Source organism: Ostrea edulis, chromosome 10 (assembly GCF_947568905.1).
Source record: "Ostrea edulis chromosome 10, xbOstEdul1.1, whole genome shotgun sequence".
Lineage (NCBI taxonomy): Eukaryota > Metazoa > Mollusca > Bivalvia > Ostreida > Ostreidae > Ostrea > Ostrea edulis.
In genome coordinates, this window is record NC_079173.1 from 8,151,321 (window position 1) to 8,175,901 (window position 24,581).

At 36.8% G+C, this 24,581-nt stretch overlaps 1 protein-coding gene across 9 annotated transcripts in view; it reads right to left on the reverse strand.

Moving 5' to 3' along the window:
* The window catches only part of LOC125666710 (ATP-dependent translocase ABCB1-like), a 56,997-nt gene that overhangs the window by 14,722 nt on the left and 17,694 nt on the right, over positions 1 to 24,581 (reverse strand). For 5 of the 9 annotated variants that reach the window (XM_056151828.1, XM_056151826.1, XM_056151827.1 and 2 more), the window contains 19 exons: positions 24,141 to 24,179; positions 21,849 to 21,973; positions 19,947 to 20,173; positions 19,621 to 19,736; positions 18,236 to 18,407; positions 17,727 to 17,898; positions 17,073 to 17,197; positions 15,314 to 15,488; positions 14,689 to 14,802; positions 14,169 to 14,279; positions 13,717 to 13,842; positions 11,871 to 12,074; positions 10,828 to 10,998; positions 9,381 to 9,542; positions 9,191 to 9,212; positions 6,909 to 6,929; positions 3,924 to 4,081; positions 1,868 to 2,026; positions 348 to 452 (listed from right to left, as the gene is read on the reverse strand). In XM_056151828.1, the coding sequence (XP_056007803.1) occupies positions 348 to 452; positions 1,868 to 2,026; positions 3,924 to 4,081; positions 6,909 to 6,929; positions 9,191 to 9,212; positions 9,381 to 9,542; positions 10,828 to 10,998; positions 11,871 to 12,074; positions 13,717 to 13,842; positions 14,169 to 14,279; positions 14,689 to 14,802; positions 15,314 to 15,488; positions 17,073 to 17,197; positions 17,727 to 17,898; positions 18,236 to 18,407; positions 19,621 to 19,736; positions 19,947 to 20,173; positions 21,849 to 21,973; positions 24,141 to 24,165 (2,490 nt within the window). In that variant the 5' untranslated portion in view covers positions 24,166 to 24,179. Of the gene's footprint in view, positions 1 to 347; positions 453 to 1,867; positions 2,027 to 3,923; positions 4,082 to 6,908; positions 6,930 to 9,190; positions 9,213 to 9,380; positions 9,543 to 10,827; positions 10,999 to 11,870; positions 12,075 to 13,716; positions 13,843 to 14,168; positions 14,280 to 14,688; positions 14,803 to 15,313; positions 15,489 to 17,072; positions 17,198 to 17,726; positions 17,899 to 18,235; positions 18,408 to 19,620; positions 19,737 to 19,946; positions 20,174 to 21,848; positions 21,974 to 23,132; positions 23,177 to 24,140; positions 24,180 to 24,581 lie in introns of those variants that run through there. The other 4 variants (XM_056151831.1, XM_056151830.1, XM_056151829.1 and 1 more) reach the window with 3 other exon arrangements.

The window sequence follows — 24,581 nt, forward strand, 5'->3', positions numbered from 1 at the left end:
CCCCCACACACACAACCCCTCCACAAAAACATCCAACCCCCACACACAACCCGCCTCCACAAAAACATCCAAAGCCCCCCCCCCCCCCCCCACACCCTCCACACAAACATCCCCCCATCCACAATAACATCCCCCCACAGACATAAACAACATTCCCTCCACACAAACACCCCCCTCTCCTCCACAAAAACATCCAACCACCCATCCAACCCCCACCAACAAAAACATCCCCCCCAACCACACAAACATCCACCCCCCCCCCAACCACACAATCATCTACCCCCCAACCACACACACAAACACTCCCCCCCCCCTTCCACAAACACATCCCCCATTCACAAACACACCTGAATGAGGAATGTGAAGAAACTGACGCCGCCGATTCCACACAAGAGTAAGACATACATCTGCACTTCCTCTTCCTGTTTGGCTGGATCAGACTCAGAAAAGACCTACAATATACAGCATGCTAGCAATGTGCTATATACACGTATCCGAAATGACATTCACAGGAACTTGCATACCAAACCTGCCACAATCATCGATGAAATACATTACCGTAAAACGCTATCAACAAGACTCGAAAAACGTGTAATTTCTGTGAAATGATGACATTGGAATTGTTTTTGCAAATCATCAAAATGTTAATGTTCGTTTGAAAGTTATGATTCTCCAAGTTCTTTTAAGGTAGTACTCTACATCGTCATAATGGCTGACTTCCTTTAAAAACATGGATGAAAATATCGATATCAGCAATATTGGACTTTTCCTTTTTCATTTAAATACCTAGCCGAGTAGCTCAGTAGGTTAAAAGACCGACTGCTGAACTGTGGGTCGCAGGTTCAAGTACAGCAGGGGTTTTTAATTTTTTTCAGATTACCTTCTACTAAAACTGTATTTTTTGACAAAATAGAGTAAATTTGAAAATTTTCAAATTCAAAATATTGTTGTACATATCCTCCACTTTTTATCTACATCAAATTTCTCTGGTGTAGCGTACTTCCTTAATACTACATGTAGCTCTGTAAAAACTACTCGGTAATTACTGCCTGGGTGGTTTTTTAAATAGATGTAAAAATCCATGAATCATTGAAACAACAGTCTGCAAACGCATTCTATGTAAAGTTTATTTTATTCAACTAAATATCAGTATTGATATTACAACTGATTTAAGCCTTTGACTCAAGTGAGCTAAGAAGAATTTGGTACTTAACTGGAAATTTGGGGTAGAAATAGTACTGCACATAAAAAAGTATGTTTATACGATGTTTATACTACTACGTGCAAACTTTCTCTACGCTGTTGTAAAAGTGATAATAAACTTGTGTAACTATATATATTTAGCTGTACAAGTAACTTATTATTTATGAGAACTTCATTTTCACATCAAGAAGATCTTGCATAATAACACATAAATAGAATTCCAACGAATAAAACAGTACCTCCCCTGCATTGAAAATTCACTAGAGAATTACCTTAATCAAAGAAGGAAATTCACACAATATATCGCAAAAAATTCAAATTTAGTATCAAGAAATTTATTTGCTGTAGACTCCTTACATGTATTTAACACGAGTACTTAAAATCGTGACACGACTCGTATACGTCAAATCGCATGAACATGAATTCGCATGTCGTCTGTTAAACAAGAGTACTTGCATGTATTTTAGCAACAGAAAATTAATAGCAAGTAATTTTATCTCGCAAGTGATGCCTCTCGCGAAATTATGAAATAATAAATTCCTCGCATATATATTTAGGAATCTACAGTATTGCATATTGAGTTTGTCTGGTATGAACACAATGTTTACATGCATGTATACATTTACAAGATTTTTTTTGCTTATAAAATGTTATGAAAACTTACTCCAAGAATTTCAGAAAAAATGACAGCAAATGCGGGTTGAACTCCACCATTAAGAATCGCAGCCAGACAACCAAACAGAATGTAGGGCCACTCCTTGGAATTCATCTTCAGGACTTTGGCAATACTGACCTCGGGAGGCTCATCGGAATCTTTCTTCTTCTGCAGGAAAATATCAGAAGTCAATCACTTTTGGATTCAAATTACCTACCACATAAGTAGAATTTTCAACAAGGATTTAATTTTGGTATTAATAGGGAGGGTGTTGAGATCGCTAAAATTGTACATCATAAACAATTTATTCCTTAACAGATATCTTCTTTGGAATTATGAAGTCGATAAAATTAGTTCTTACTAAATATACATGTATATACCCGTTTTTATGAAAAAATCGCTAAATCTGTATCTCATTAAAAATTCCACTTATACGATATTCTACATACACCAAAAAATTTAGTTCAGTATGCAGGCAAACTGAACAAAAAGAGAATTTGGACCCCTGACTTCATGAATTACAATATTCACTCAACGATACCCAAGACAGGAGAACCGGTCCTTTTCTTGCAGACAAGAATTCAAAATTTTTGATGACCGATTACATGTTTTTATGTTTCTGATATCCGATATAAATGTGGTGAAGGAGTGGGAACTTCCTACTTAAGTCTGGCTGGAGAGTCTAAACCTTTCACTCAATCAGTAGAGCACCAGACTGTTGTGCCATATGTTACTGGTTTGATCCACAGCTGAGACAAATACTGTGGAAATTTTAAAAACTTATATCCAATTTTCATGGATTGAGAAAATTGTATAGCTCTTTTCATTGGGGTGTAACTTCATGGACATGATTAGGGCTATTCCAGAAATAAATACATGGGGGGGTCGGGAGGCACCTTTTGTATATACCAAGCACCCATAAAAAAAAATAAAAAATTACCCCATGACCTATCAAATTAATAAACTCATTTTACAATGACCCATCTAATAAAAAAAAAAAACTAACCAGACCCACCACAAAAATATTTTTAAAAATGAAAACGGTACAAATCTCGCGAGGTTTTCGAGACAAACATTCTAGTCAATGACGCGGTAATGCCTGTGCGACATTGTATCACAGTAGTTCTGAAGAAACAATGTCACATCAACAATCAAAGGCATCTATGGCGGGAATGTTGGAAAGATTGGGAGTCCAAACGATGCTATTATCATGAAATGGGTATGGATATGTTTTTCCACGAATCGTTCGTCTTCTAATGGAGCCCGCGCCCGGAGGCCTCTATATCACCATCACATCGACTGATAAATATAACGCATCGGTACCCTCGTATAAATCAACTAAGGTTTGCCTATTTTTATTAGAAAACGGAATACCTATTGGTTTCAAAATATTCCCAAAATCGATGCACTGTAAACTGTAATAATCTACAGAACAGAGTTCGCCGCCATCACGTCCAAAGGGACCCTACTAAACGCGCCTCTAATTTGAAGAGTGCCGTAATGGAAAGTTATGCGCTGCAAAGAGCGACAACTCGAATAGTTCTATGTTACTTCCGATTTCCGATTTCGAAAGCAGCATTTCAAAAGCACGTTTTCAATTTTCCCTCCGACGTTTTGTAACCAACACGACAAGAGCGACAATAAAAATATTCTGAAAACTCAACACCCACATGGCACAAAATAAAACAATAGAAACTACCCACTACCCATAATAAATATTTTTTTAACAGTCCAACCACGGACCAATTAAAATATGAAAAAATAAGACCACCCATACAAAAAAATATCGTTTGCCGCCCGACCCCCCCATTTCATCATTTCTGGAACAGCCCTTACTGAATATTGACATACATGTATGTAACAGGTGCTCTTGCGGTAAATCTAAAAGTTTTCAATATCAAAATATTCTTGTACATTTCAATTTTCCATCCAAATGAAATTTCTCTGTGCGTTATTCCTCCTTACTACTATGAAAATAGGACTTCATCATACCTATACCTGTTGTTTTTGGCAAACAGGGCCCATAACTCTGGTACAATTTACTATCAAATCATCATTATCTTACCTTTTTCTTACCCCCCTTCTCTTCCTCTTCCTCTACGACTCCAGGGACTTTATCAATGGACAGTTGCGTTTTTAGCGGGCTCTTGGCCTGGTTGGATAACTGACGTTCCATAGCTATCTTCTCCTTCTTGCCCGTAAACATGGCTATTAACTCCTCCTCTGAAAAATCACACCGAAATGAAGAGCCCATCCTTCTAAAGTTTTCACTCACAGCACATAATAATTATATGTATCTACATGTATTTATGTTTTTCTTAAAATTACAAACAAAAGCAATTTATCATGTCAACTTTTCATACACATTGTAAATGTTAAAGGACACAACGTATGTTTCTAAACTTTTTCATTTTTTCAGCAAAATTAATTCTTTTTATGCCTTAAAACTACTTTAAATGTGTTTTAAATGAAATAGCTTGCGTAGTTTTCGAGTTTGAAAGCGATGAAATTCAAATCTTGCAATATGCATATTTTCTTTCGCTAGTTTACGCGCCATTTTGTGTGACATCATATGCGCCCTTGGGTTTGAAAACATCTATTAGCCATTTCATAAACAGATTAGATTTAATCGACAAAAAACCAATTGTCACGTTAACGGCTTGTAAATAATAATGCATTAAGATGTTTTGTGCCGTGCTCAGGTGTACTAGTTGTCGGTAGAAAGGATTTAGACTGAGTATTTTTCAATTTTTCGAAGGAAGGTACGAGAAAAAAGACGTGGATAATTTTTTTGTTGGAGCAAGAACTTTACCTTAAAAAACACACCCAGTCACCTTTTCAAACATCGCTTGGACAGAGACCCTGATAAACTGCGAGAAAATGGATATATCGAAGCTATAAGCACTGGTAGGCCTATAGCATACATTCTGTTTTGCTCTTCAAATTCAATACACACTCGGATCAACTGACCTTCACCTTGTAACAACATATATCGACGATACAATGTAACTTCTACCAACTGGTAGATTTACAACAACAAAAAATAAAGATACAAAATAATTGAACTTTTAATTATACAAATAATAGAATATTGTATTTCCTAACTTTAAATTGAATTATAAAATTATTTCTTTATTGAACTCGTAGCATCTTGAGTGCGTCAGTAGGCTATAACGCCGTGCTCCCACTTCGTACTTCCTAAAGACGTGCAGATCACAATTCAAAAATAGTAATAAGATTGCTTTATCAAAATAAAATAATGTGATTACCACTTTAAATTTGAATATTTTTATTGATTTGTGTGTGTGTTGTCTTTTTCTTTCTTTCCGAAATGCACGCGTGACAATAGCTTGGCATAGGGCCTAGTTGTCAACAATTTAACGTATCATAACTTGTCTAATCCAAAAATAAATAATGATTGCACTGTTTATTTTAGAAAAACAGCGCCAATTACAGATGTATAAAGGAATAACATCCCCAAACAGTTTGTAGACAGCGACTCATATAAACATTATTTACTCACAATTTTGCCGATTTCATACACGCTTTACTCGCTATATTTGGGTATTTACATCGTTATATGTGTGCACTGGTGGCGAACACATATAAAACTCGGACAATTTATCAACATCGATTTAAATGTTGCCCATGGTAAATTAATTAGGCCCCAAAAAGTTGAGTTTTTAATAATATCTCGCAGTATTTTCACAATCCGAAGGGCGCATGTGACGTCACTGTACCACGTGACTACCTACCTAATTAACTTGACTTTTTGAAATCGGGGCTTAGATTTAAGTCTGTATTGTGGTTAATTATTGCAAAATTTCGGCGAACGAACTATTAGAATTAATTACTATAAGCATAAAGAAGACAAAATGCATATAATACTGTATACTTTGAAAACATGAGATGTGTCCTTTAAGAAAATCTAATTACTGATTTTCATTAAACAGAACAAAATTATCCATTAATATCACAACATGTTTAGTAAACCTACCATCAAAATATCAATTTTACACAAGCATTTTATGTAGAACAAATCTTGACTATAATTTATAAATCTTTATACATACTGCTGTAATTCATTAAAGACCAAATCTGTACCAATAATGCTGTAAAGCACAGTCGTATAAGTTTTCTGAACAGATAACGAAGTCGCTGTATTGTCAGCAGTCAAAAGTTTTCTAAACATATTATGCAAGTCTCCGTATTGTCTGCAGTCAAAAACTTTCTAAACAGATTATGAAGTCACGGTATTGTCAGCAGTCAAATAAGTCGTAGTATTTTCAACAATCAAATAAGTTTTCTAAAAAGATTATGCAAGTCATGGGATAGTCAACAGTCAAATAAAACTTTTCTAAACAGATTACGCAAGTCATGGTGTTGTCCATCCTGCTTTCATCTTAGATATACCGTTCTTAGTCTTATATTCTCTGCTGTTTAATTTTCGAAAACCACAAAATTAAATCTGTAACCGAGATTTAAGGACATCTTTTCCTCTATAGACAAAAATGAATATTTTACCTTTCAATTTTTTAGAGAAATTCCCTAAGATAATTGTATATATGAATTTCAACAAATATCCATTTAGAGCTCATGCCTGTATCCTTAAAAATTCTCTTTAAACACAAAATGGCTCGTAACATTTAATAGCTGAAATGGCTCGTAACATTTAATAGCTGAAATGTCTCGTAACATTTAATAGCTGAAATGGCTTGTAACATTTAATAGCTGAAATGTCTCGTAACATTTAATAGCTGAAATGGCTCGTAACATTTAATAGCTGAAATGTCTCGTAACATTTAATAGCTGAAATGGCTCGTAACATTTAACAGCTAAATAAAACCCTGTACATTAAACGTATCCTAGCCATATTAAACATTTTAATCATCTAGACAGGACGTAGAAACCATAAATTTAAAACTGTGTGTAATCTGATTTCGACAAGGAAGCAGTGAAAACAGCCAGGGGTGAATTTCAAAGCCATACACATCATTACGCTAATAAAGGATTTGGTCACAATGCAGATATAGATTTATAGTGGTCCTACCTTCATCGTCCCGAGATCCTCCTGTTTTCAAGTTAGCATGAAAGGTGACATAGAACAGTTAACATGTGAGAAAATAGCGAGACTAAAGACTGATTACCACGGAAACAGAGAAATATGTCAGACGGTACACGAGTCCATTTTCCATTTGCGTGGAGTGCACTGTTGTTTGTGTAGTTATTTTACAGATCATCCAATATGTAAAATTTCACCTCTTAAAGTTTTTTTCTGAGGACCGGGGTCTTAAAAAGATTTTTTACGTTTGACATATTTCAGTGCATCAAAGAATGGCATATATATCTAGTTAATATAAATTCTGATGTGCAGAGTCCAAACTACGCTACAATACAGTGATAAAATGTGATGTGAAATCTCCACAAAATCACAAAAAGTATTTACACATACATCTGCATCTAAATACAGGAGAGTTCCTACAGAATCTTCATATATTTTAACAATTCTTAGTGGTATAAAAAAAAACGTAAACTTTTCAAATTTGAATAGCATTGAAACAGCAAAATAAATGCATTACGAAATAAGTCATTGAACTAAATCTACTGGCAAGAAAAAATATTAAGTACGTGAAAATTCCATTCTTAAATATCAAATTTGTGCAGATGAATTTCTATATTAGGAATAAGAAAAACCAGACATACAAAAGGTATTCATTATCGACATACACGCACTAAATAACAAGTTTTATAACTCATGTAATTTTTTACAAAAATTTAGAAGCACTTATTTACAAGTGCAACTTTTATAAATTGGTATTTTCGTAAAAATTAAAATCATACAGTGCCAAATTCTTTGTGGGGTCAATTCTAATCACGCAGATAATTATGGTACATTTACCATTATGGAATAATTTGTATAGAAGCCACCCGATGTTGTCATTGTTTTCACAAACCTACACCTGTAGATATATTCATCCCTAATATTCAAATTTCATAATTCGATATATACAGTTGAACTTCAATATCTCGAATACCATTTTTGTAACTTTAACAGATGCTGGAAAGGGGGGGAAGGGGCGAGGAAGTAGAATTCTGTGAATTCATGGCTGCAAATACATGCAAATCTAACAAAGTGAAATTTTATGCATTTATTTTTATTTTTAAGTTTTGCTCTAAGTAATTAAAAGACTATACTACTGTATAAAATTAATTAACATAAAATTTCAGTTCTTTAACAACCCCCCCCCCCCCCCCCCTAGTAAACTGTTATTAGAGTGAAACAGATTTAATACTTTAAAAATTAAATAAAACAAAACTTTGCATGGATTTTGGATTTTTTTAGGGTCTGTAGGGGGCCGAAATAAGGCAAGTATTTTCCCCAATTTTTGTTTTGAAATTCCCAAACAGTGAAAACATGAAAACAAATCAAAGCAGGGTAGCCTTATTGTTCATATATCTTCTTCACAGGCCCACAGATTATAATTTTTGCTTCAAAATTGTTAAGTAAATCTAATTTTTTGTCCTCTACCTATTTGAATGAAGTAAGCTTTGACCAAGCTGAAAGACAGTAAGGAGTCCAATTATACTTTAATGCACTCTGGTTTGGTTTTCTCCTTACTTCTTTGTATGGAACGTTTTTCCCAATTTCAAGCAAATGTTGCTATTGTTCCCAAATGGAAAGGCCCAGGCCCTTGAAATTAAGACCTTAAAAAAAACTCAGCAGTCTGAAGATCTGAGAAAAAAATTTAACAGTTGGTACTACTTCCAATAGTTTCATTTTTCTTAAATTCCCTTTCTATTCAATCTACGACTGGTGATTGTGTGGAGCTAATCTAATATTACACCAAGATACCATGCTAAATCTACACGTCAGTCCCAAGCTTGTTGACTTTATACATTAACAGGCTAAATTCTACATTCAATGTTTGCTACATAATCAAGCTTCCCGTGCTAATACAGTGTCTCAACATTAATGCTTTCACAACAACCATTGTGTACAAGTGGAAGCAGCACCCAAAGGTTGCCCTCACCGTCTTCAAACTTTTGTAATTTATCATTCCTCAAAGGACAACTCGATATGAAATAATCTAAAGCTATATGGGCGCCTTTTCATGACTCCAAACCCTCCTTTTTCATTGGTCTAGAGAATTTCAAGTTATCAAGTGGTGCCTGGGCTGATTCATATTTTTTTTTTTCCAAAACTGATATGCAAGGACAACCTTTTGTATACAAGATATTGTGTAAGCAAATTCCAAACTATATTGCACATATATTAAACTGAAAAACACCAGTACAAATATACGGAAACTAAAGACAGAAAAACAGAAATACCTTCTTCGTCCACATTGCTTGTCTACAATCATAAAATGAGAATCATTGTATTACATGATTGATCGTTACAAAAGCTTAGGCAACCTTTCTTCATAAAGCCGTTCAACTCAGACCATTGGATTTAATTTTTTCCCCTCATTTTTGCACGAAATATCAAACTGTTCAACTGACATTCATTTTGTAGGCTCACCTGATTGGTCACAAGAGTGTAGTACACGCCCCCTTTCCCCATCAGATCGTCATGTGTTCCATTCTCCACGATCATACCCTCCTCAAATCCGGCAATTTTATCTGCTGTTTTAATGGTGGACAGACGATGTGCTACGACAACTGTGGTTCTCCCTGCTCGAGCCTAAAAATAGCATATATAAAAATAGCATAGGTACCTACTCTTGACTTACTTCAGAACTCTGTTGCAAAATTTATATGCTTTATTCAATCAGGCATGCAAGAATTAACAACTCAGATTGTTGTTACAGAAGGTGAAAACTGTCTAATCCGACATGCTTGGGGAGACAAATTCTGTGTTGAATTAGACAGGATGTTGGATAGCACTGCATAGAAACATGGAAATATCTTATTACGTCCAGTTTGATCCTTGACCTTGTGACCCCAAAATCAATAGGGGTGGAGTTATCTACTCCTTAGGGTGTGCCAGTGTACCAAGTTTGGTGTCAATCAAGCAAATGATTCTCAATACCGTAGAAGTGGAATTTTTAGCAAGACAAAAATTTTGCTATTTTTCCATAAAAATGGGTATGTATATTTAGCGAGATCTAGCGTTAGCGACTTTATAATTCCAGGAAAGATAACTATACATAATAAATCGTTAGCAATATTCAGTTTTAGCGATCTCACCACTCACGCTAATGTCAAAATTAAATCCTCCCAAAAAAATTCTGCTTATGTATAGAGGAGACATTATATTACTATGTCCAGTTTGACCCTTGACCATGTAACAGCGAATTACAAAAGACCGGTTGAGTTTTCAATTGCCTGCTGGATTGATCAATAGACTTTACAATTTGGGCAGCCAAGAATCACTGACAATGTTTAACACAGGCCTTGATCAGGTCATTTCCTCCTCACCGTGTGTGAATCAGTCCGTATTATCCAGAAGGAATTCATTTCAGGACTTTCTGGAGGAAATGAATTCCTTGTGAATGATACTGACCGATTCACAAAAATGTGTAAAATTGTCTAATAATGACTTGAGTAAGGTGTTTACAACTCGTACCTTGTCTACAGCCTCCTGTACCACAGACTGATAATCGTACCTTGTCTAGAGCCTCCTGTACCACAGACTGATAATCGTACCTTGTCTAGAGCCTCCTGTGCCACAGACTGATAATCGTATCTTGTCTAGAGCCTCCTGTACCACAGACTGATAATCATACCTTGTCTAGAGCCTCCTGTGCCACAGACTGATAATCGTACCTTGTCTAGAGCCTCCTGTGCCACAGGCTGATAATCGTACCTTGTCTAGAGCCTCCTGTGCCACAGACTGATAATCGTATCTTGTCTAGAGCCTCCTGTACCACAGACTGATAATCATACCTTGTCTAGAGCCTCCTGTGCCACAGACTGATAATCGTACCTTGTCTAGAGCCTCCTGTACCACAGGCTGATAATCGTACCTTGTCTAGAGCCTCCTGTACTACAGACTCGCTCTCAGTGTCCAGTGCTGATGTAGCCTCGTCCAGCAGGAGGATCTTGGGGTCCCTGACCAGAGCCCGGGCAATGGCAATCCTCTGTTTCTGACCTCCACTCATTTGGGCCCCGCGCTCCCCCACCAAGGTCTCGTATTTCTAGAGAAAGCAAATACACAAAGAACAGTTTAGAATCTCCATACATACAATGTACATGTACTATGCAAAGAAATTTAAATACTCTATCCTTGTTTTCATGATTTACAAATAATTCTCTACTTCATGAGGGGATGAATTAGCACTATATAATTTTTTCAACCTACACTCCGGGTTAGAATAGATCCTCAGTACCCCCCTTGCCTGTCGTAAGAGGCGACTAAATGGGGAGGTCCTTCAGATAAGACCACAAAAACCGAGGCCTTGTGTCACGATAAAGAACCCTGCCTGCTCAAAGGCCGTAAGCGTTGAGCATAGGCCTAAATTTTGCAGCCCTTCACCGGCAAAGGTGATGTCTCCATATGAGTGAAAAATTTTCGAGAGGGACGTTAAACAATATCAACCTACAACTACTGTAAAAAGACTACCAATGGAAATGCATTCACAACCACTAATAATAACGAGTGAGTTTACATACACACCTTTTGGATATAACGCGGTTCACAATGACAAGTATTGGTTAAATAAAATGGGGTACTTTTCTCATGCACAATTGGTTTATAAAAAGTGCTAAAAACTAATCTATTGCCGTGCACTGTAAGTTCAAGGACCCACACATACAATGTACAACACCGCAGGTACACATACCAACACACGAATCCACAATAAACAGTCATTCATCAATTTCCGTGGACATCAAATTTGGTAGATTTGTCATATATTGAAATTTCATTAACACATAATTTCACTTGAAGTTTCTCAATGGTGTTCCCTATGTGAGCAAATTGTGGTCTAGAACAACAACAAAAATTGATGTTTCAATGATAAAAGGTGAAACTATAGCATTATGCAAATTTTCCGGTAAATCTTCTTACATTTGGAAAATTCAGAATGAAATCATGAGCATTAGCCATCTTGGCGGCAGCTTCAATCTGCTGCTGGGATATTCCATCTTTGCCATAGCGGATGTTCTCTGCAATGGTGGTAGCAAATAAAATTGGTTCCTGGCTCACAACACCTATCTGTTGTCTCAGCCATTTCGTGTTCAGCTGTTTGATATTTTTACCATCAAGGGCCACCTGCAATGTTTGTGTTATGAATTAAACTGTTATCAAAATGTAGCTTAGGGCTGTTCCAGAAATGATCAAATGGGGGGGGTCGGGCGGCAAACGATATTTTTTTGTGTGGGTGGTCGTATTTTTTCATATTTTATTTGGTCCGTGGTTGGACCGTTAAAAAAGTATTTATTATGGGTAGTGCGTAGTTTCTATTGTTTTTTAATTTTGTGCCACGTGGGTGTTGAGTTTTCAGAATATTTTTATTGTCGTTCTTGTCGTGTCGGTTACAAAACGTCGGAGGGAAAATAGAAAATGTGCTTGCGAAATCGGAAATAACATAGAACTTTTCGAGTTGTCGCTCTTTGTAGCGCATAACTTTCTATTTCTATTATGGCACTCTTCAAATTAGAGGCGCGTTTAGTAGGGTCCCTTGGGACGTGATGGCGGCGAACTCTGTTCTGAAGATTATTAGTTTACAGTGCATCGATTTTGGGAATATTTTGAAATCAATAGGTATTCCGTTTTCTAATAAAAATAGGCAAACCTTGGTTGATTTATGCGAGGGTACCGATGCGTTATATTTATCAGTCAGTGTGATGGTGATATAGAGAAGACGAATGATTCATGGAAAAACATATCCATACCCATTTCATGATAATAGCATTGCTTGGACTCCCAATCTTTCCAACATTCCCGCCATAGATGCCTTTAATTGTTGATGTGACATAGTTTCTTCAGAACTACTGTGATACAATGTTGCATGCCTTTCATAAACATTGCACTCCGTTAAACATTTCGCCTAATGGTGCACTAAATTTTGGAGCTAGGAGGCCACAAGATTAGGATGATATTCCACGTAAGTTCACAATCATATTCCAAGGTGTGACTTAGCGAGATCTCAGTCATTTTTGACAAGGGACTTCTGGGATTGGTGTCAAAAAATTTTCCTTGTTAGAGGTTAAGATTTAGCTCGGATCATTTCCCGCACTCTAGTCATTAGAGCTCGCAGTACGAGCCAGCGCTTCGCGCTAGCTAGCTGCTAGAATGTTTGTCCCGAAAACCTCGCGAGATTTGTACTGTTTTCATTTTTTAAAATATTTTTGTGGTGGGTCTGGTTAGGTTTTTTTTTAATTAGATGGGTCATTGTAAAATGAGTTTTATCAATTTGATGGGTCATGGGGCAATTTTTTATTTTTTTTAATGGGTGCTTGGTATATACAAAAGGTGCACCCCCCAATGTATTTATTTCTGGAATAGCCCTTAGCAAATCAATAGTTTATGTAATTTCAGTGAAATTGAAGAAGAAAAATGTTCATAGCTCGCAAGGTTACTGGGCCCTACTAAATGACATATACATTGTGTTTGGCAAATATCATATTTTCTGTCTTTAAAAACACATGACTTACCTCCCCTTACTTGATGTTCTTATAATGAATTCTAAATACATGTACAGTTATTTTCTCCTTTGTACACACTATTTCTATATATCATTTGCTAAATGCTTTCACAAAGGAGAATAAGCAACCTGTGTAAAGAGACCACCTGTCATTTGTGACCTTTTTTCCATTCTCCATTGGACGGTCTCTTAATATAGGTTTGACTGTATAAGTATTTATATGCTTCAGCCGTGCGCGAGTGCCCCCTGTGGTATATCCTGACTTACCTCCCCTTCCTCTGGGTCGTAGAACCTCTGTAGGAGCTGGATAATAGTACTTTTGCCACATCCACTGGACCCTACCAGGGCCACGGTCTCTCCACGATTAATGTCCAAATCCACACCCTTTAGAACCTGTCAGTTTGTTAAAATTATGACTTCAAAAACCTTAAAAAATGACATTTGCAAATTCATGATATAAATCTTAATATATCTATATCTGCTGCAAGCATTGACTGAATATTTTTTTCTACTGTAAGGGCAGTTTTATGTGGAACTGAAGCCATAAAATGCTATTGTTTATTAATTAGGACCATTACATACACATTTTTATGATATTGCTACGGTTGTGTAGCGTGTCTTCTGAATTGAACTGTTTACCTGAGATTAGGACCATTAAATACACATTTTTATGATATTGCTGGGGTTGTGAAGTGTATGATCTGAAGGGGACTGTTTACCTGGACCTCGTCTCTCGAGGGGTAGCGGAATTTTACATTCCTTAACGTCAAATTTCCAAACACGGAGGATGGTTTATCTCCCTTGTCAGACGCGGAGTCAATCTGTGGCTCCTGAAGAATAGAAAATCATATACGTTTATAAAACGCTCTGTTTGACCTATCTTAAGGGTTGAAAAATTTGACTTTGATTTCTTGATTTCAATATTTGACCTTGATCAAATTCTGTCAAGTCATTAAACACCTGACTTTGTTAATATCTTGAAAAACTACTACATCTTCCTTTATGAATGAAAATCATGCTTCATTAAATATCCGGCTTTGTTAATACAGTTGAACTTCGTTATCTGGAACATTGATATCTCGAATACCATGGATATGTCGAAGTGATTCAGAACTCCCAACCACTTTTTCTATATAAGTATTTTACCCTCAATATCTCAAACCCTCGGATATCTTGAAACTTTTCCCCAATACCATCGAGTTCGAGATAACGAGGTTAGACTGATTTACACAGACGTACCTGCTCTATTAAAGCATAGACAAGGTATGCTGCTCCCCGAGCAACAGACAGACTCTGTAGACTTGGTGCTGCGTGACCGAGAGAAAATGCTCCAATCAGAACACTGAAGAACACCTGGAAAAACATGCCCCAAATTTAAAAAGGGAGAAATTTTTCAGAAGTATAGTATCAATTCCATAACATCTGTTAGCTCTAGGAGACCTAGTTCTGTGTGTATCGTAACCATGCAGACACACACATCACATCATATATCTGTCATCTGTTACTGTTTAAGATACAGCATCATCGGATACCCACAGTTGATTACACATCAGCCATGAATCCATCCATACTGATTTGCTCGCTTTCATGAATACTTAATGAGGCAACTCCATTGGTTGCTCAGGGAAGACGATGGTGACATCTCCATATGAAGGAAAAATTCTCAAGACGGACGTTAAACAATAAAGAACCAACCAACCTTGCGAACATCAAATATTGACAATATATAATTTGAATCAATTAGTTTTCAAACAGCACTTAGGGTTAATATTTTACTAAAAAATAAAAGTCCTTCCACATCACATGCACACAGAATGTAAAATAAAAACACAAACAGGCATGGGATTTCACAGCTTCTACTCACGATGAGGACATTGGAGACCCCGTAATCGCTGTCCTCGCGGATGAGCTTAGATCCGTACCAGAATCCGAGACCATAAGAACAGAAGACCACGAGGTACACCAGGCCCATGGACCAGCCGACAGTAATCCCCTTCTTTATTCCATTCTTCTTAGCTACATCAAGATGTCCGTCGTACCTTTACAAGAGATATACAGTTCAACCTCAATCTGTTATGTTAGGGAAATTTTTTTTCTAAAAGGGCTATTAGGCCAATTCAACTTAATTAGTAAATTATCATCCAGGGTTACCATAAACTATGGGGCGGGTGGGAGGATTTTATTTTTCAATTTTTATTTTCTGAGAAAAATAATAATGACAAACGAGTTTTTGTCAACAGAAGTGCATCATTTAATGCCAGATGGATATCAATCTATGCTTATTTCACAGACGAATTCAAGGTTAAGCTTTAATTTCAAACACAAAAACACTCCAAACTTCTTCAAGATATGAAGAACATTGATCCCCCCCTTTCATTTACGTCCGTAAGAATGTGAGAAATTAAGAAAACCATATTATCTACTTTCTTCACATGGCTTTTCATGTTGCTATATCGGAAATGTAAACAAGAAGTGTAAATACCAGAGTCAGAGATGAAAATTTTCCGGAAATCAAAAGTTTTGCAAAATAAAAAAATTCCAAGCAGGTCGATTTTTTAGGGGTGGGTGGGGCTGATTAATCTATCAATTAAGTTGAATGGCCTTAATTATGATTGTTTTCAATGCTATTCATATTGACTTCAATGTTTGTTTGTATGATAGAAAAATAAAGAAATTATTAAACAAGATGTGTTTGTGAAACACAAATGCCCCCGATAATGGCCAATTCCGAAGATGGCCAAGGTCACAAGGGCAAATATCTTGGTACCAGTAGAAAGATCTTGTCAAAAGAAATGCTCATGTACAATATGAAAGCTCTAATATTTACCATTTAGAAGTTATGAACAATGTAAAAAAAAAAATAAAAGTAGGTCAAATGTCAAGGTCAAAAGGTTCAATACCAACGGAAAGGTCTTGTAACAAGGAATACTCATGTGAAATATCAAAGCTCTATCTCTTACTGTTCAAAAGTTATTAGCAATGTTAAAGTTTTCAAAAAGTAGGTCAAATTCCAAGGTCAATGTCACAGGGTCAAAAATGTTGGTACCCACGGAAAGGTCTTGTAACAAGGAATACTCATGTAAAATATCAAAGCTCTATCTCTTACTGTTCAAAAGTTATTAGCAAGGTTAAAGTTTTCAAAAAGTAGGTCAAATTCCAAGGTCAATGTCACAGGGTCAAAAATGTTGGTACCCACGGAAAGCTCTTGTCACAAGGAATACGCATGTGAAATATCAAAGCTCTATCACTTATTGTTCAAAAGTTATTAGCAAGGTTAAAGTTTCAGACAGAATGACAGAATTACAGAATGACAGACAGGACAAAAACAATATGCCCCCCGATCTTCGATCTCGGGGACATAAAAAAAAGATTGTTTTCATCACATACAACCATAATGAACAAAGACTAATTACACCGGATTTCCCAAAACGTGCCGGTCCGCCAGGCATTCCTGGTACATTTTAAAGATGACCGATAAAATTTAGATTTAATAGATCCAATTGTCTGGCAGACATTACTAGTTAATATTATTTGGTTTTAATTAATAAAATATCAATGTAAATCAGTTAATGAAAGAAAAAGTATTGGGAAATCTACAGCATCACCATTCTTTTAACAGTTACCTAGCGCACTCTTTTTTCTGTCCACCAAACGCAGCCACCGTCCTGATAGAACCCAGAACTTCCTCAGCCACAGATCCTGCTCTCGCATAAGCAGCCATCTCCTTACTGGCACCTAATGCCAGCAGCTGAAAGATTTCATTTATAAAGCACAGGTTTAGCTATATCACTCATTAGGTGTTAAACACTGCATTCAGAAGGTGTTAAACACTGCATTCAGAATAGAGGTGGGAAGGTGGTTTTTAAAAACAAAGAAATTGGAAATGTTAGGATTTCCATTAGGTGCATTCACTGTCTCTTTGAAAATTTAATGTTCTAATGTTGTATCATTATTGAAAGAAATGATTCTCAGAACATATTTTGTTTTTTTAGGAAATATTTCACAATGAATTTTTTTTGTTATATATACATGTAGCAAAATTTTATCATCTAGCTACCACAATAAAACCCACATTTTCAGTATGTCAAAAATATACATGTAAATCTGTCTAAAAATAATTTTTAAACAGTTTTTACAGAGTTTCATTTCAGAGGCTAGAATTTCAAGATATTAATTTCAAGGAAGAACTGATAGAAAATCTGTGATAAACAGGTATCTTTAAAGCAAACAAAGATGGACAGGCAGACACACAGACAGACAGATCTATCAAAACCTACCTTGTTCATCAGCATAGCTACTCCAGCCAAAACTGGACTAATGGCCAGGATAACCAGAGTTAGCTTCCATCCATAGATAAACCCAATGGTGAACCCTGCAAAGAAGCCGGCTATCCACTGCACAAATGTTCCCATCTTGTCACCGATACCCATGTGGATTTTATTGATGTCGCTAAGTAAAAAACATCAAAGTCTCATCAAGTTATGTAAAAATCCTCCATTGCAGACATGAAATTTGAGATACAAACTATTCAATTTAGCTTTTGTCTCCAATGAACTTCTGATGATCAAATTTATATGCAGTCTTTCCCTTCTAGAGAAAATATAATTTTATCCCAATTTTTTCAAAAATAACATAATAGAAATACCATGTGATAAATACTTTTGACATGAAGTTCCCTGAAGTTCAAAGTAGCTTGATTTCCATTCAATGAATGACCTACCATCAAAAGGAATCAAGTTACATATATTTATCAGTACATGTAGAAGCATTTTGCAGATCGACTTACTCAGCAAGCCTGGTACTGAGTTCACCAGAGTCGTGCGTGTCAAACCAACCAATCTCCTGTCTCATGACATTGCGGAAAAACGAGACTCGGATTCTGTGGCACTGCCTCTCAGCCGCTGTCACCCAGCAGACTACCTGCCCATACCCCAGCACCAAAACACCACAGCCAATGGCTGAAATAAAACAAACAACCCAAATTAATTTTGATTTACAACACGGGCAGACCGATTTACCCGAGAACTACCATATAAGTGGAATTTTTAGCGAGATGCAAATTAGCAATTCATCCATAAATCATGGGTATATCTATTTAGTGAGAGCTAATTCTAGCGACTTTATAATTCCAAGAAAGATAGCTATTACATCTGATAAGGAATAAATATTAGCGATATTCAATTTTAGCGACCTCAGCACTGTCGTTAATAACGCCAAAATTAAATCCTTGCTAAAAATTCTACTTGTACGGAATGCAACTCTTTATATCCATTATAGGAATCAGTTTAAATGTTTGGCGATATTTAATTAAGCGGATATAAATTCGTGTTTTAGTAACAAACACATGCACTCATCAGATAATGCTCTTGTTATCCTGGGTAACATTTGGATATATTTTCATTTCTGATGTTTTTGCCTTTGATTGTAACGATGGTCATTGATCACGAATGTGTCGAAGTTGTGAACAATGCACATATGAATCTTGATAGATATATTTGTCTATTTCAATGTCAGTAAATTCCGACAGAAATGAAAGTAGAATGTATACACAAGAATAAAATTTAATTTTTCTGAAAATACTTGAGGGTATGAACTGCGACACATAATGCCAGCATCTTCTCATGAAGCGCCAATGTGCTTGATGAAGAATGCTTGCACGAGGCGTTGCAGTTCATACCCCCATGTAGTGTCAGTCTTAAGCATCTATGAAACTATGACATTTCATTTGGCTCTGAATCTATTACATTTCATCTACTATAGATTTATAATGAAAATAGAAATTTTAAGAGTGATGCCTCCAGGGCCGTAAATTAACCTTCAATTTGGAGGAGGCAGGAAATTAGGCGGGGGTCTGGGGGCCGCCCAGGCCCCCAGACGCTGAGCACATTTTGTGCACACCGAACACGTTTCGTGCAAAATCCTTGATTCTAGGGCCTTCTAAGATGTTACTTGACTAACTCATTCTAAAAGAAAGATTTGGAATGCTTTTTAAGGGAGGTATCATGTTCTTAGTTATTGGAAACAACATAAATTCTAATGAACTTTAAATTTTAATTTTTTTTGGCTCAAAAGTTGGGAGGAGGCAGCTGCCTCCTCCGCCTCCATGTAATTTACAGCCCTGGCCTCTCGTGATATTACACAATAATTGTATATTTAAGAACATTCACATACCTATGTAGTAAATGGCGAACTTTGTCATGGTGTCCAAGAGATCGTACTTCACCGAGTTGTGGTAAATTGTAAAATCTGTTACATTGTAATACGTTGTCAAGTTTGACAAGTGAGGACTACAACCAAAAAAATCAACAAGTTTTGATGTTCCAAAGTATCTATCAGTTTGACATAAATTTCACACCACAAGCATATGTTAATGAAATATTGAATATAGTCTTAATTTTAGGAGTTACACAACACAAACATAAGTTAATGAAACACTGATATACATATACATGTAGTCATAATATTAGGAGTTACACAACAATACTGTTTCTGCTCACCTCAGAATCTTGGGATCTTTGACAATGCTTTCTACACTTAATCCCTGAGATGACAAGTAAGTGGAATTCAAGCTGTTCAACCAGATAGTCAGCTTTCCGGACTCAACGAACGTGTCAATCATCTCACCAAACACGATAATCATACAGGGCAGCGCGGCGCCGTGACACAGGGCACAGAATGTGCCAAGGAACATGAGAAATCCATCCAAACAGTCCGCATATTTGAACTGTAATATTCATAACAATATGTATACATGACTGTGTGTTTGAGACATATCCCAAACAGGAATTCTGAATCCAACAGGGCTAATTCTAGTTAAAATATCCTGTAAAACACACAAAGTGCTGGGGAAGAACAATGTCGATTCGTTATAAATGTAATTCATTGTATACAATGATTCATGATATGTTTTAAATCTACAGGGAATAAAAATAATTTTTCTGTGTGTTCACTGAAACCATGTTTTACTGTAATTGGGAATTCATTATAGGAGTGTTTGCTGTAACCGTGTTTTACTGTAAGTGGGAATTCATCATAGGAGTGTTGGCTGTAACCGTGTTTTACTGTAAGTGGGAATTCATCATAGGAGTGTTTGCTGTAACCGTGTTTTACTGTAAGTGGGAATTCATCATAGGAGTGTTCGCTGTAACCGTGTTTTACTGTAAGTGTGAATTCATTATTATAGGAGTGTTTGCTGTAACCGTGTTTTACTGTAAGTGGGAATTCATTATTATAGGAGTGTTCGCTGTAACCGTGTTTTACTGTAAGTGGGAATTCATCATAGGAGTGTTTGCTGTAACCGTGTTTTACTGTAAGTGGGAATTCATTATAGGAGTGTTGGCTGTAACCGTGTTTTACTGTAAGTGGGAATTCATTATTATAGGAGTGTTTGCTGTAACCGTGTTTTACTGTAAGTGTGAATTCATTATTATAGGAGTGTTCGCTGTAACCGTGTTTTACTGTAAGTGGGAATTCATCATAGGAGTGTTTGCTGTAACTGTGTTTTACTATAAGTGTGTTTTACTGTTCTGTACAACAGGGTTTGACACTAATACTACCCCATCAGTCTGTGGCTAAGTAAAATTATGATCAGATTAAAATAGTAGCCATGTAGCCTACTAAATGAAAGAAATGATTATTAATTTATGAAAAAGTTGTGATTCTGATAAACATGAACCATAGCCTAGAAATGATCTGAGTTTTGATCATGATGGCAAGTTCACCGTGTATTTTCACAGTGCGACATACTGACCACTTCACAGTGTGAATACTGACACACAGTGCGACATACTGACCACTTCACAGTGTGACATACTGACACACAGTGCGACATACTGACCACTACACAGTGTGACACACTGACACACAGTGCGACATACTGACCACTACACAGTGTGACATACTGACACACAGTGCGACATACTGACCACTTCACAGTGTGACATACTGACTACTTCAGTGTGACATATTGACCACTTCACAGTGTGAATACTGACACACAGTGCGACATACTGACCACTTCACAGTGTGAATACTGACACACAGTGCGACATACTGACCACTTCACAGTGTGAATACTGACACACAGTGCGACATACTGACCACTTCACAGTGCGACATACTGACCACTACACAGTGTGACATACTGACCACTTCACAGTGTGACATACTGACCACTTCACAGTTCGACATACTGACACACAGTGCGACATACTGACCACTTCACAGTGTGACATACTGACCACTTCACAGTGTGACATACTGACACACAGTGTGACATACTGACACACAGTGCGACATACTGACCACTTCACAGTGCGACATACTGACCACTTCACAGTGTGACATACTGACCACTTCACAGTGTGACATACTGACCACTTCGCAGTGTGAATACTGACCACTTCGCAGGTTCCAACCATTTTCTGGGGTTCCTTCTCTTCCTTCTCTTTATCCAGTGTGATGTCCACAGTGGATGGTGTGACTGCCTCTCCATTGCTGGCCACCTCCCCCTCCCCCTCGGAATCTAAGAAAATTTTGGAAATTATCCAAATAAAAGCACTGCCTTTTTTCATAATCAAAACACATCATTTCTCGAATGATAATTGATCATTAATGATATTCCTTCTGGTGTAAATTTAAGTGTACAAATTTATCATCTAGCTACATGTGTGTCAAAGAAAGTCACACCAAATTTTTAATAACTCATTTATAAATGGACTTCACAATAAAACGAATTTATTACTTCACAAACCATTGCTTCGTATAAACATAGTTTTATGTTACTCTAGCAAATTCAGTTTAATCGATCATTGTATACTTTCATTTCATACGTTAATGAACCGACATTTTGTCAGGATGTAACACTAATTTTTCAAAGATTCTTCTTGTGTGATGCATGTTCCCTTTTGACATCTCATTAACTACTAAAATATTGAAAAAAATACCTACAATGACCTTCACCTTGTAGCACAAATAACACTCTGAGAGTGATATCCCTTTAAATACATTCCTCAGCAGGTATGCATTAATACCATATATAGTCATGTGACCGAATTCCTTTCACGTAGTGCATTCAATATCTAGTACGGTGACCTCCCGAGTTCAAATTATGGGATAGCTTACACAATGGTGCAACAAAATCTGATGAAATTTCAAATTGCTTTCTCTAGGTTTGAACTAACAATATATTTAAAGGAATTGCATACCATTCTTCAAACTATGAATGAATTGACCCATTAATTTCACTTTAGCATTTTAAGCTTAGAATTATCACTATATTCAAACTCTTTTCCGTTTGTGAGCTTTCAACTTTCCATTTCTCAATCTTAAAATCATGTAGACTACTAGTATTCACAAACAATTGCCTAAGAGCAGCATTTTTTTTTTCACACCAACATCACACACATGTGCCCATATCTTCTTTTGTAAATTCATCCAAGCACTCAGCGCCACTCACACACAATGAGGAAATACACCATAGACAAGAAAAAATCCAATATTTATCATTATATACACATTATTAGTACTATGCACTATATAACCTGTCATGAATTTGGATAAGTACAGTATTACATTTGAACCCTTAACCCATAAATTACAATTACCTCCCTTAACATAGGGGGGAAAAAGGAAAGGGAAAAAAAAAAGAAGCAGAGAGCACATCTGCAATAAAACATTCAAACCTCTCACTGAATTTTTCATGCCTATATTCCACCTGTATACACTGGGGACATTATCAGAATTCCTAACCCCAGTGTGAGATATGACAGACCAGGCTAATCTTGTATTGATTCTTAGCCATTTCTGTGTATCCAAGAAGTGTTTTAGGTGTAACTTACAACATGACTCAGTATCAATTAGGAAAAAGGTGACATATTTTCGTTAGTAAATATAAGTGTGTTATGTCAATGCATCCTTTTCAGATACTGGGGGAAAAAGAGAGGAAGAGAGAGAGAGACAGAGAGGGGGGTAGAGAGAGGGTGAGAGAGAGAAAAGGAGAAAGGGAGATAGGGGAAGAGAAGGGGAGTGAGAGAGGGGGAGAAAGAAGGGGAGAGAGAGGGGAGAAAGAGAAGAGGAGAGAGAGGGGAGAAAGAGAAGGGGAGAGTGTGAGAGAAAGAAGGGGAGAGAGAGGGGGAGTGAGAGAGGGGGAGAAAGAAGGGGAGAGAGAAGAGAGAAAGAGAAGGGGAGAGAGAGAGTGAGAAAAAGGGGAGAGAGGGGGGAGTGAGAGAGGGGGAGAAAGAAGGAGAGGGGAGAAAGAGAAAGGGAGAGGGAAGAAAGAGAAGGGGAGAGAGAGGGGAGAAAGAGAAGGGGAGAGAGAGGGAAGAAAGAGAAGGGGGAGAGAGGGAGGGAGGGGGATGAGAGAGAGGGGGGAGGGGGAGACAGAGAGGGGGAGAAAGAAGAGAGAGAGAAGAGGGAAAAGAGAGAAAGAGAGAGGGGGAGAGAGAGAGAGGGAGAGAATCAAACCTAATGTACTCCCTATCAGCCATAGGCACACAGTCACTTAACCACACAAATGTGCACCATCTCATAACTATGTAAACCCCTTTCAAACCCATTACAAAGGGATTATCAAGCTTACCTTTTTGACAACATGCACATCACATATTTTCCATCCAACCCCCATTAATTCATGATCCCCCCCCCCCCCCATTAGTTCATGATCCACCCTTTTGTTAGTTCAAGATCCTTACCTTTGCCAGTTCCATTCATTTCCATGCTGTATTTGCTGCCTAAAGCCATGCAAAAAAGAAACATAAAATTCACCCATCATGCAATGTAAGTACCCCACAAGCAGCTACAAACGTAAAACAGAATAGAGCTAGTAAATAAGTCAGAAAACATTGGCCGTTCACATTAATATACATATTATACATAAATTCAACATATCATTTTCACCCTTTACAATTTTCACCCTCTTTGAAATTTGCCCCAAACTAAGAGTATAAATTTACATTTGCCCCAGTTTAAATTCAAACAGGGTATTATTTAAGTTCGAAATAATTATTTCACTCGGAAAACAATTAAATTTTGATTTCAGCCATAGTGCATGTTAGTTAGTAACTAAGTACATTGTCAAATTTTCTTGCAGAGTGATGCACTAACTCAGGGTAGTAAGTCTTCTTTTCATGGGG